Source organism: Nelusetta ayraudi, unplaced genomic scaffold (assembly GCF_046127955.1).
Source record: "Nelusetta ayraudi isolate G7.1 ecotype Tasmania unplaced genomic scaffold, CSIRO-AGI_Nayr_v1 ptg000004l, whole genome shotgun sequence".
In the NCBI taxonomy this organism is placed as follows: Eukaryota; Metazoa; Chordata; class Actinopteri; order Tetraodontiformes; family Monacanthidae; genus Nelusetta; species Nelusetta ayraudi.
The window spans coordinates 11645719-11659113 of record NW_027466054.1 but is presented as its reverse complement, the minus strand read 5'-3'; the positions used below and the strand labels follow the sequence as shown (position 1 = coordinate 11659113).

The 13395-nt window shown below is 45.7% G+C and overlaps 1 protein-coding gene across 1 annotated transcript in view; it reads right to left on the bottom strand.

The window, feature by feature from the left end:
- Nucleotides 1–13395, bottom strand: part of myo15ab (myosin XVAb) — a 34436-nt gene that overhangs the window by 6526 nt on the left and 14515 nt on the right. The window contains 28 exon segments of the mRNA XM_076040562.1: nt 897–971; nt 1069–1180; nt 1364–1505; nt 2018–2136; nt 2223–2338; nt 2451–2526; nt 2712–2771; nt 2850–2965; nt 3996–4122; nt 4236–4329; nt 4505–4565; nt 4734–4829; nt 4966–5047; nt 5715–6041; nt 6121–6194; nt 6889–6997; nt 8368–8441; nt 8574–8647; nt 9292–9483; nt 9563–9635; nt 10468–10646; nt 10843–10949; nt 11043–11171; nt 11719–11814; nt 12000–12130; nt 12706–12787; nt 12862–12894; nt 13000–13084. Of these exon segments, the coding sequence (XP_075896677.1) occupies nt 897–971; nt 1069–1180; nt 1364–1505; nt 2018–2136; nt 2223–2338; nt 2451–2526; nt 2712–2771; nt 2850–2965; nt 3996–4122; nt 4236–4329; nt 4505–4565; nt 4734–4829; nt 4966–5047; nt 5715–6041; nt 6121–6194; nt 6889–6997; nt 8368–8441; nt 8574–8647; nt 9292–9483; nt 9563–9635; nt 10468–10646; nt 10843–10949; nt 11043–11171; nt 11719–11814; nt 12000–12130; nt 12706–12787; nt 12862–12894; nt 13000–13084 (3041 nt within the window).

The window sequence follows — 13395 nt, the reverse complement described above, 5'->3', positions numbered from 1 at the left end:
AAAAAAAACAAAACAGAAGAGCAGAGGAGAGGATGAAACACAACATTTCCATAAATGGAACCAACTTGCTGTCTTTGCAGTTTCCTTACCATTTACTGAGCCAACTCAGTGCCTATAAATCCTCCTGATATGACAATAATGATTACAATAAATGCTGTATTCTGTCACATCGTGTAGGTGGCAGCAGTCACACAATACATGGAAGAAATGGCAGCACACAACTTAAGAGCTGTGTGACTATAGGATCTAGTTATTAAAGTTAGAGAAATACAAAGTTCATAAACAGCGCAGCATTTTTTGCCCACCTCACAACAACAACAACAACAAAATGATTTGCTGCGGTTTATTTGTTGTTTAAAAGACAACAGTTGAAAACTGCAAAGAGTGAATGAAGGCAGAGATGAAATTATTTCTATCCAGCTTTTGCTGAGTAATAAATCTACAAAACCTCTCCTCTGTGATTACGTTTTGTCTTTTGTGTCCCAAAGAAATGACACGAATCAATATTTTTTAAATTGCCTCGCTAGCTCCTGTCTGAAAAAATCGTTTTCTGATACAACATTGCATTTACAGATTGCTGTGGGTGTCGTCAACATCCCAATCCTTCAGACTTCATCACATCTGCAGGACATTGCTTTTGTAATGCCATGGACAGTGGTCACTCGGCTGCAACTTGGACCAGTTTATTTGAGTGAACAAAGGTCACAAGCTTGAACTGAAATGCATATTTATCACCAGTTATATGTTTGTAATTTGTACCTTGGACCTGTAATTTAAAGATTGTATTTTCCAAGGCAAAAAGAAAACTTCTTCTGCAGTCCAGTTTAGACATTTTCTTACTTCATCAATTCTTTGACCACAAGGACTTCATTGAAAAACCTCAGTGAAGTACTCACCAAAGTCCGAAGTATCTCTTTTCATTTCCTCCAAATACACCACCATCTTCCTCACCACGCAGCCGTAGCTGAAACCTGAAAGAGTGCGACAGGCACAGACGGGCTAGGCCTTTAATCGGGGATGTATTCACGAGATAGCAGGATTCTGGCCACAGGTAATACAGTTTCTCACCCTTTTCCAGTCCATCCATAACCTGCAGCCTGATGATGTCACCCTTGTGAAACCGTAGCATGGAGTGGTCTTCGGTCACAAAGTTACGCTCTGCAATCACGTAGTCTGAGTCCTGCAAGTAGAACAAGAAGCAGCCTGACTTCCAACACTGTCAGTCCAACAAGTGATTCACTGTGTGGCAGTATTTGCAATTCAGCTCCATGTTAGCGGCAAGCAAGAGAAAGCCTGAGTCTAAAAGAGGAACATATGGATGAGTGTGTGTGTGTGTGTGTGTGTGTGTGTGTGCCCGCCATGCCTTTTTGATCTCGCTGATGAAGACGTCTATCAGGTGTTTGACTTGCGGCGCCTTGGCTGAGAACAGGATCAGCTTCTCATTGGTCAGATTAAACTCCAGCATGTTTTCAGACGGGATGGTCACAAACAGGATGTCTGCATAGCTGGGAAAACACAGTGCCAAAAGGAAAAAAAGTGATTTGCAAAGATAATGACACTGTACACTGTACACTACAGCCATCGACTAAATCAGTGTTTCTCAACTGGTGGATCCAGCCCAAAAGTGGGTCGCCAAACTGTTTTGATTGGGTTGCGGCTTCAGGCGAAGTTTCCCCTTTTTAAAAAAGGGATTTTAAAATATATATGGATGATGGCATTCTGTATTGTTGCACTATTTTTCTATTTTTGTGGAATACATTTGGGTCGCAACTTGAAGATAAGGAAAAAGTGCTGGTCCCGAGGCTCCACCAGTTAAGAGCTGCTGAAATATGAGCTCTGGAATCATGATTCGTTTGACAACCTGTTGCTTCTCTTTTTTGAAAATAATCGACAGCAATTTCGGCACGCTGTTACTTTACAACACATTGACCTCGACGTTGACTGGTGAAATCCCTGGATGAGGACCTCAGCATAAATACAGAACACAAACAAAGCAAAGACACTGAGCTGCACGCACGTGTAGGGTCGAAGAACTCTGAAGTAGTCTGGAGCTGCGGCGCTGCTCTTTACGGTCTTCAACAGCTTGATTCCACTGTGGGACACTGACAACACCTGCACACCTGTGCCCACGCTACCCTGCACGCACAAGTAAAGCACATCGGTTGGTTAAAAATGAACACAGCACAGCAATAATTATACTGAAAGGACTGGAAGGCCCTCACCGATGCCGGGAACAGACGGGAGAAATATATTTCCCAGGTTTCTCTGGCGGCGTTGACGATCGTCTTCTTCACGCCCTCCTCCACTGGATCCATGTTCTGCTCCACGCCGTGTTTGGCTGTCAGTCACGCACAGGAGGAACTTGTGAGTGTCAAAGAGACGCAATCGGAGCGTTGCAGCCCCGGAGAAGAGGGGGAAAAAAATGCCTTAGCGGAGAACAGACAGACTACCGAAAAGAGCCTTCATTTTCTGCCTTTCATCCTGGGTGATGCGAACGCACGCCTCCGACAGAGTGTCGTTCACGATCTGCGGGAAAGAAGGCGGCGGAGAAGAATGCAGGGGAGCCAATGTCGGAAATAACGAAGTCTTAGCTGTCTATGGAAATTCTGTTCTAATAAAAATACGGACGATGACAGTTGGTGTAAAAGTTGTTTATCAAAGTTTTTTTCATCTCCTCATGATTGTTTCTTTCATGTGCGTGCACGGGTTACCTGTTTGAAAATGAGATCCAGCACCAGAGGGTTGTTGAAGCTGTCCTTGGGATAAAAAACCTGAGAGAAAAAGAGAGTTGAAAACATTTGCGTCGACAAACATTTGCAAGCGCTTGGCCTGCTTGTGAGCGCACGCACCTCCTTCCTGAGGTAGAGCCTCCAGGGAACGTTGGTGTAGGTGTAGTGCTCCTCGTTGGTGCTCTGGTGGAGATGCGTCTGGATGGTGTCCGCCTCAACGGGAAGCTCTCGAGATACTGCGACGGAAAAGAAGATGTTGTCGCTTTCTAACGGCACGTGAAGTGAATCGTAATAACGACCTGCCGCTGAAGTTTCTGCGGAGAGCCGCCGAGCGTGTCACTGTCCTCGCGTCCCCCCACGGGATTTGGTTTACAGGAACGGCAGAGGACAGATGCGTTTGTGTGTGTTGTCATAACCTGAGCTGTGTTAGTGAGGTCACATGGTGCGGTGGGACCTTGCAGCTGAGATTCGGCGTGCAGCTGTGCAGCTGCCACGTCAAAGACCTGAGCGTCATTTGGTTTATTTGTGTATCTATAAACACTGCATACTGTGCAATATGGCTTTCAGTATCATTACAGAATGTGTTTGGCATTAGAAACTATTTAGTTTTGAAAGTAAGCAGGCAAAGCCTGTGAGTTTGGAACTCCACTGGTGCGAGCAGCCCAATCAACAAGATTGTGACATTGTCATTGACGGGTGAAAGGAAATTATGATCAAACTGTTCCTGGGCCGGCCCAGATCAAAGCATCATTTTTACAAAAAAAAGAAAAGAAACGGGCAGATAAATATATAATAAACTTCCACACGCTTTTGGTGATGTCACTACAGAGGACCATTCGGGCTTCCTCTCCGCTAAATAATGAGCCGCCCCGCCAACTCTTTAATCCGACGGAAAAATCTCAGCAGGTAGTTTCATGGGTCACTACTTCCATTTTCCCTGATGAAAGCGGTAAGTGGAGACTTTGGTTAGCATGAAATCCTGCTGAGTCCTGCTTCTCTTTAAAGGATGGTTGGAAGCCACTGAGCAGACGCGGCCGCTCGGCCCTGGTTTTGCAGGCTCTGCCAGACTCGAGCATATTTTAAAGTGGAAAGACGGCGGAATGTTTCTGACAAGTCTGATAAAGGTTTGTGGGAGAAGAAGCTGTTTCCAAAAAGTGATTCAGTTATGAAATGAGCTTTACTTAGAAAAAAGAAACAATTTCAGTGTCAGTTTCTGTCTGTGCAAGCAGAGCAGAATGAGAAGATGATCCGATAGAGCGCACGTACTTGGGGGCGGTGCGGGCAGAGGACGAGGAGGTGCTTTTGACTTGATGACTTGATTTGATTTGGCAGGTTTGACTCCACCCTCTTTTATTGCAGGTGTAGAAGGGGAGGGGCTGACAATGCGTTTGGGCTGCGTGGACAGAAAAATTCAATTTGCTTTTGTGATCGTTGCATTTTTTCAAAGTCTTTTACAGGTTGTGTGTGTGTGTGTGTGTGTGTGTGTGTGTGTGTGTGTGTGTGTACCTGTGGAGCAGGAGGGTTGTCCATCTGAGGTTTCAGGATCTGCAATGCCTCTTCACGAGGGCTCTGCTTCTTCCTGAACTTCCCTTCTGGTCTCCTGAAAACACATTCACACAAGTGTGAGAGCTGAAAACTACTGTGCCAGGATCTGCTGGCTACAAACAATATACAGTTCAAACCGTGGATTTGTACAACGTTATGTGTTCATAGAATCAGTGTCTCGCAGCGTGCCGGAGAGTTGCGAGGCAGCCTTTGCGTTTGCGAACGCTCACCCCTTTCCTGCTGGCAGGAGCTCTGGCGCTGGAGGCGGGGAGTTGTACCTTCGGATGATATCTGTGAGGAAAAAGAGGGGGCGTCCATTCAGGAATTATGTAGATCACACATCACATTTCTTCAATTTTTATGTGAACAAAACAGAAACACTAAAGATAGGAATGTCAAGAGGCAAATCTAAGTGGACTATTTTAAAGGGTCACGATGTGTGTAGAAAACCCGTGGTACCCTGCATGTCTTGGCTGGGAACAACATGATCTAACAGCCGGGATGAGTACTTCACCACATCTCCAGCAGGGGGCGGAGGAGACGTCCTCACAGGGTCTGAAACTGAGACACAAATTGCCAAAATGCTTTGAATGAGGATTTACACATTATTATAATTATTATTATTTTATTATTATTATTTTTTTTAATTATCTTGTGTTTATCATATGACCTCCTGTTTTCTCTCTCTCACCAAACTTCCTGACTGGTGTGTCCCTCTTTACAGGGATGCCTGGAGCCTTCCTGCGGGGGACGCTGTCCTTACCTGACTCGACCTGGAAAAGCCACAAAGACACACAGTGTCTGTAAACATGTCATCTCGTGTGTCTAACCCACTTTGGTAAACAAATGCATTTAAAAAAAATAAAAGATAGAAGCTTCAACATCAACGGGGCCATCATTTACATTAATGTAGACTTCAGACACTGACTAAATAATCAACTAACTAGATGAATCAGAGGCCGCAGGAGTCAAAGCGCCATCAACCCACAGTCCTGTTTTTCTCGATGCTTAAGCCTCAATGACAAATCCTAACCTGTTCCAGTGATTTAGACGAACTGGCACTTTAAAAGCCCCACATGTAACATGTAAAGGAATCTATTGGAGATTCTATATCAGGTGTTTTATTCACAAATAACAGTGATATATTTACATTACCTCCTGCTTAGTTATTCCTGATTTTACCGTGACATCACAATGGCCATACAGTAGGTCCAATGTGACACCATGAGGGATATTAGGACACAAGGTTAAGCATTAACAGATTTACCATGAGATGGTGCTAAATCTTACGCATTGGTCCTTGAAGTCTTAACCTGTCATACCTGATGGTTTAATCTGCCAGTCGTTCATTTGTTCTGTCTTTCCTTGATTTTAAAAGGTCAGTGCTATTATATAATATGTCACTGTGGTCTTTACCCTCCCACATCTAGAGTCACTGACCTGAGCAGCAGCGCTGACTTTAGGCCCTCTTGGCGCAGCAATAGCGGGGCTGGACCCGGGGCCCGGGTCAGGCTGAGGCTGGCTGGTGGGCTCGTCAGAGGGGGCGTAGGGACTGGGCGGTAGACCCGCTGCAGCATAGGGGTTGGGACTGAAGTTGGCGTAGGGGCTGGGCGGCATGTTAGCGTAGGGACTGGGCGGCAAGACAGCGTAGGGGCTGACCAGGTGGGGCAGCAGAGGGCTCGTGGGAGGGCTCGTAATGGGCGAGGTGGGGGGACTGGACACTGGAGTGCTGGACATCGCCATCGCCTGCATTGTCATCTGCTGGGCCTGGGAAGGCAAAATAAATCTAGCAATAAAACTGAAGAGGAGCAGACAGACAGTAGCGATGGAGGGATGGAGGGTTTACCATGATGATGGCCTGCTGGTTGATGATGGTCTGCTGCTGCTGCTGCTGCTGAGCCAACGCAGCGTGATGTGCTTCTGGAGGAGAGGACAGGACACGGTAAACAAGGAGAGCGCTGACAGAAATCATTTGGAATGAGGTTTTTTTTTCCTCTTGTTTCTTTTCACGCTTAATACGAACCAGGTGTTACAGGTGCCACCGCGGCGACAGGAGGTGACATCACACCTCCAACAGGAAGGACTCTCACAGCTGTAAAAACACAAACACAAACACACACACACACACACACACACACACACACATACACACACACACACACACACACACACGCATTACCATTCTGTCACATTCCAACAATGCCTGCATTACTACACTGTTGACGTACAAGCACAATCTCCACCAGACAGTTCACCCTATCTGTCTGCTGAGATGGTGGATGTTTTTTTTTTTAATAGTATCACTGTCAAGATATTGTGATTTATTCTACTCACTGAATGCTACCAAGTGTTTACTATGCTGTGAATGAGGACAAATTATATAGCAAAGGTGTGGCAATATTTTTTTTTAGTAATGTTAGAGACAGATTAAAGATCCAAAAAAAGAAGGTAGACGATATGAAGTAGCTGCATCTGCTCTGGTCAAAAATACCCAATAACAAAACTAAGTTCGTCCACCTAAATTCCCAAGAAGAGTTTGATTTGTTTGCTCTCATAATCATCAGAAAATAAGAAAACTGTGAATAAGACAGCAGGAAGGTGATCTGTGACTGGCCTCCAGGTGGAGGTGGTGGGCCAGTTCTCTGCCCTTGCTGCTGCCACCCCTCTCCCACTCCTCCAGCTCCCTTCATCCTGGAGGACAGCTCAGCTGCCGAGTGTGTTTCCTGTGAGGGCAAATGACAGGAATAATTTAAGAACCAGGGAACAGCTCACAATGAGAAAACGTGAGAAAACAAAAAGCCACGTTATCATATAGGAACACATGTTTATATTTGCTAGTGGTATACTTTGTAAAGTTTGAAAACGCCCAAATCTGAAAGTGATTTCATGGAATTACAAACAGCATTATTATATTTTTTGTGGACATTATAAAAAACGCTCAGCTACCAAGGTGATTATTCGGGTGAGCCAAAAGCAAATACTGTATATTTTATTTGGAAAGTCTCAAAAATCTAATACCGGACATTGCTCATTGCCAAAAGTAAAAAAAACAAACAAAACAAATACCGAAAAACAAGTGCATTTCAAAGCTTGATATCAAAGTAAATATGACCAAATGGCTGCTGTGAAAATGATGAACCTCTTTGATGCGGGTATCACAAGAATCAAACTAAAAAAAATTGTGTCTTTTTGACTGTCGAATCAGAAGAATTCCACTCAACTGTGTGGAGCCATTGCATCAGAAATCAGTCACTGACCCATAAGTATCGGTATGTGTGTGGGTGTGGGCGGGCCGTGTCTCATTAAATAATGAGCCCTTCATTTGCAAGAGTTTCAGCTACTTGTAATCCGATATGCTGCCGTGCCTGGTTGGGAAATCAATGTGGCGATTTGGTAACAGACGGTTGGAGTAACGTAATAGGCGGCTGGGCAGCAAAGGTCTGTAGAACACATCTGATACATGCTAATTCCTGTCGGCCACATCCGATAGCGCAGCTAACGTTGAGCTCAACGCCGTGCCAGCTCAGGGCTGATAGATCCAACACGGCTGCGCTCGTGTCCTGAATGAATGCGACCGGATGAAACGCAATCGTCCGGCTGTAACTCTGCGAAAGCAAGATAAAACCCCGACTGTCTTCATGCGAAACTCCCAAAAGCAGGTCTAATCTTTAGGGAACAAGCATCTCGAATCGGCTCCAGCTTAACTGCATTTTTAATGGTGCCTACAATGTTTAATTAGTCTCGGCATTACAGATAAGTGGTTCAATTTAAATGGAATAGCTAATTGCAACAACCATTCTCTTAATTGTGGGGTTTCTCTTTAACCTTCAAGGCAATCCTCTCAGTTTACCCTCTTCAGTCTGAAAATACAACCACTGCAGGTAAACACAAGATCCGAGAACTCAGAATTTCACTGTAAGGGAACTGAACAAAGTTTTTTTTTATTTTATTTTTAATTTTTACTCCTCGGCGGTTCGTTAAAAATAGAGCTTAACGCAGCCGTACAGTAACTGGCAGTAAAAGTAAACTGTTGGCCAAAGAATCCCCTCTCAGGTGGTCAAGTGTGCCTGAGTGAGTGAATTATGTAACGTACTTCACTTCCCTCAGACAGAACGGGGTCAAAGAGGCTGTCAAGATAGCGATCCATCCCTTTTTGCGGCTCAAAGTCTGCGAGAGGAAAGGAGGCCAGACGTGGGGAGACGAGATATGAGGAGAGGCTGTCAGCTACTGCAAATTCAGATAAAAACCACCAGCGTGTGTGAGTGGTAATATGTGATATCAAATGATATTTAAATCAACCTGCTCCGACAGGTCCGGGGAAGGCAGTTGACATGACATCGTTAGCCTTGTCAAAACCACCGCCCAGGAGGCTTCTGCAAAGCAACAAGGCAAACGCATTAAGAGCAAACACAACCTCTTCTGCAGAATTTAAACCTCTACTGAGGTTAAAAGGTCCACTCTTGTCACTGCGTTTGAAGTCTTCATTTTTCATCTGGAACTCAGGTGGAGCACTTTAGTGCGAAATCCCTCGGCAGCTTGTGAAAAGTGGTGTGAGTACATTGTGTTCGGATATTAGCTTTAAGCGCCTACTGCTGCTTAGTTCAATTTGACTGGGGAGAAAAAAAAAGATGGGCGCCGAGTGGTTTTGGAGAGGGAAAGCAACACCTGGCTGGGTTTGTTGTAACCAACATACTCTAGCAATGGTATCAGATTAGTTTGAAAATGCAGTCAAGGCCTAATTGAATCCTCAGCCTTTGGGATTGATGGTGCATCATACTGCACAATCAAATATTTAATCAAAACGTTTTAATACTTTATACACCGTTACATCATTAAATTCAATGTTCTCCCATCTGAAATTTCAGTTGTACAATAAATGTACAACTGAAAGTGGTTTTGCCCAAATTCCATTTTAAAATTATTCCCCAGAAATGAGAAAAATTATGCTTTCGTAATGAGGTTCAGCGCCGACATAAAACAACACACTGTCGTGTGCGTGAAAGTGTTTGTTCCTCACATGCTGGCATTGGGCCGCACCCTCGAGGGCGCCTGTGCGGAGATGATGAAGTAGCTGCTGTGTTTGGGGAAGTCGGCAGGAAGCTCCAGGTCCGACATCAGGTCCAGCACGTAGTCGGAGCCCTCCAGCTCCACCCACTGGGCAGACTCCTTGAGCAGCACCGACCAGCCTCGTCGGCCTTCCCTCACACCCCTTAGAAGACAAGATAGAGGTGTGTCTAGTGATTTTATCCTGTAACCTGCTAAATATATTTACCGCAATGATTTAATACCTGTGTTGTAAAATATCTTTGGCCATTTCCTCTCCGGTCGTCCAGGAGTGGAGGGGACACAGGACAGAAACACCTGCAGGGGAGGGAAACACATTGTGCAGGTGTAAAACAGAGGACTCTTGACACTGACATCACATTATCCTTGAGTGCACTGCAAGAGCACGGTCGCTAGAATGCACCAGAGTCCCTGTTTGAAACTTATGCTGAGTCAGTACCAACAACCTGAAAGCAAACCCAGTCACTGAAGTAGAACAAGTATCAGGTGTTGCCTAAACTGTGGCTGACATCACAGATGCCGGAGGAAAGATTAGCAGCAAGAGGGGAGGAGATGAGAGAGTCACTGGGGACTCTGTCCTTCTGCTAAGTGGAGACGAGGGGAAAACAAAGCTGCACGGCCATAAAATATCAATGTGAAAATAAAAAGTGAGTCAAAACTCAGAAAAAGGTTGTGTCGTAATATTCCTGTAGTACAAATATCTTGAATTAACTCATAGTCACATGACACAGACAATATCAAACAGGCAACGGCAAAGACAAGAAGGTTGAGATGTGTCTTTACTGTTGTCCAAAAAAGACATGCAGCTGTGCAGTCTTTCAACTCACTTGGTCAACTGACAAATACACTACTGAAAAATTACATTGGAGAATATAGCAAATACATGAATAAAATCAGACGAAATGCGAAAGGAATTGCAGTGAGGTCTGTTTCAGTCTGATTCATGTCTGATGCACTGCAGGGAAATAACTCAGCATTGGGCCCCAGGGCATGCACGCTTTTTAACAAATTTCTCATGTTTTAAAGAAAATCAAATCAAATTTGACACTTCAATAAAAACTACGGCTATTGAAAAAAAAAGAAGAAATGCTGACACACACAACTGATCCGAGCACAACGGCGTTCTCACCATCGAAGCAGTGGATGTGCAAAACTGTGTGAGCTCGCTTGCGATTGGCGGTCCACTCCAGCAGACAGGGCGGGTAGGTGCGGACATGCTCCGGCCCGACATTCAGCCCCTGCAGACCTTGGAGCAGACGGTGCTGACACACGCAGTCGTAACCTTCTGGCCCGAAGTCAGACACGAACCTGCGACAAGGGACAAAACAGCGACAGCAGCTGAGGGTTTGTCTGCAGGGGGGGGGGGGCATATGATGGCAGCGAACACGGCGGGTCATTGATAACACCGACGCTGAGGCGCCGTCAGGAGAATAAAAGTAACGCAATCTAAAAATACTTCTCACTTTAAATAATAAACTGAGTCATAAATCATTTAGGGGCTCACTTCAGCAAGTATTTGGCGAGCCGCAGTGAAGGCAGGAAGGCGCCGAGGCAGGAAGAGAGCAGCAGCCAGCCGCGCTCCGAGTTGAGGGCGTTGGGATTCCTCCACACCTGACACACACGTTCGGAGGTGGTGAGCGCACGTCTTCGTAACTCTCTGCGCCTCTGCTTCTTACGCTGGCCAAATAAAAAACACAAGCTCACCTGGTTGGCCACCTGAACCAGGATCTCGTCCCGCAGGGTGGGATTGGCGAGCCCCCTCTGGACGATGTAGTTCCCGAACAGATTTTCCTGGGCGCCGTTCAGGTTGGGATCGCCCATAAATCTCAGTATCTAATGATAAAATACAGAAATACATTAATGCAACTGACATGAAGCCTGCTTCTTCATGTGTGAAGGTTTTAGTTGATGAAAGGTTTGTCTAAATCTAAAACCAATAAAATATCCAAAATGCTTTTATGAACTTCGTATGGTTGCAATTAAAGGCCCAGTCAGTCATTTTTTTAAGGAAGCCTTAAATGCCCTATTGCCCTAAATAAGAAGCGCACTGTCAGGTGGGCTTTCTCAAAAAAACACAAACAAAACAGTGGTACAAGATGGCAGCTAACTATGAGCAAGACCCTTGGTATATAAATAGGGTAAGAAAACCAAATAACTTCCATTGTACTGCAAGTACACACTTTTATCAATGTATTTATGGGCAGTATGTTAAGCTTTTGCGTAAATCAAGGCAAATTTTACACACTGGACCTTTAAGGTTTAAAAGGTAATACATATCCTCAACACTCATCACTGTTCAGCTCCTTTGTGTTAACTTCATCTTAAAGTGAGTCACGTCTTCCTTTGACGTGGGTTATATCACTTCAAATGGAACTCGTACCAGGACGAAAATGTTCATGGCTCCATGTTTGAGCTCCTCGTCCAGTCGAATGAGGGAATTCTCCAGCGGGGCCGTCAGCATCCCGAACATTGGTTCCTGCAGCGACGGACAAGACACAGCAAACATCAGGCCAAACACACTGATGGTTTGCACAGAGCCACAGCTGACCTTGTTCCTGGTGAGGTCAGACAGGGAGGGCTTATATTTATGCATTATTCATGCGCTCATGACGCATTGGTAGACAGTCATGCGCGTGCGTGCGTCTGTGCAAGTGTGTTCACCCTGAATATGGCCCGAATGTAGTGCGTCATGAGGTAGTTGTTGACATCCAGGGGCAGGGTGAGCTGAGGGTCGACCTGGACTGTCGGAGCCTGAACCACAGCCAGGCGGTCAGAGTGCAGCTCCGTGCCACCTGTAGACACACACGCAGATACAGGGTGGCAAACACAGCACAGATGCGACGTTGAAGCTTTGTGTCCTCAGAGAGAAATAAATATAAACATCAACATTGAAGGCCAAGTGTGTAATATTTGGAGATTTTGAGAAGATACAGCAACATCAAGTAGTTCCTTTTTAGATTGCAGCACTATTCACTCTCCCTCCCTCTCCTGAACTTGCCAGTGAACTACGGTAGCCTGCGCACACAAACCTGGATTCCTCGTCCACCTTCCTCTTTGTTGATTTATTAGAGGATGTGGCTGGATTGTCCACACAGGGCTTCCTTAGAAATATGGCGGTGCAAGATGGCAACTAACTGGGAGCAAGACCCTTATTGCGCTATGTATATTCTTATATACAGTATATGAGAACTGTCATATGGGTAGGAAAACCAAATAACTTTTGTTGTACTGTGAGTGTCCACTTTGATGAATACATTTATGGGCTCTATGTTAAGCTTTTGCTAATATAAAATTCATAAACCAGGCCAAGTTTTACACACTGGACCCCATGTGGGGCTGCTGCAGAAGTGTGTGCGTGTGAAGGCACCTGATGCCGCCTGCAGCAGGGCAGCCAGCTCAGCAGGTATGGGCAGCGTCGCCACGTTCACCACTTCTCTGTTGACGCGATCCTGCACACGAAAACCGTTTTACCCACGACGGGAGACGACGTCCTCAGAACTACCGCCAAACGTCCCGCACTCACCTCCTCGGCCTTCCTGGCAGGTTCCACCACTGTCTGACAGAGAGAGACGACAGCTTCACACGTTACTCTTTTCTGTTTAAATCGTGAAAAATCACACTTTCACACAATTTTACTGCGGGCGTTACACTGCAGGCGTACCCTCATGTGACGCTGCCGGTTGACGATGAGCAGCACAGCGGAGCGGAACCTGATGAGGACCTTCCTCCTCAGAGCCAACTTTTTTCTGTTGGAGGTGGCGGGGTGGGGGATGACAAATGAGCAAACAGAGTTAAAGGAGCTGCTCAGGACTCTGTTAAATCCCGTGTCAATATCAGCGAAGTGACATTGCAGCTCGTGCCAGCCACTGTGAGTAGAACAGGCAGCCCGGGATGTGCGGGTAATTGCACTTGGAGGGGAAGCGATAGCTGCGGTGTGTAAAGGGCAATTCCTCCAAATTCATCAAAGCGTGGCCAACGATCTCCGAGACGTCGCTACAGAATTGCAGGAAACGCTCACCTTGAGTTTACGGCCCTTCTAATGTCCCCCCATTAAGAC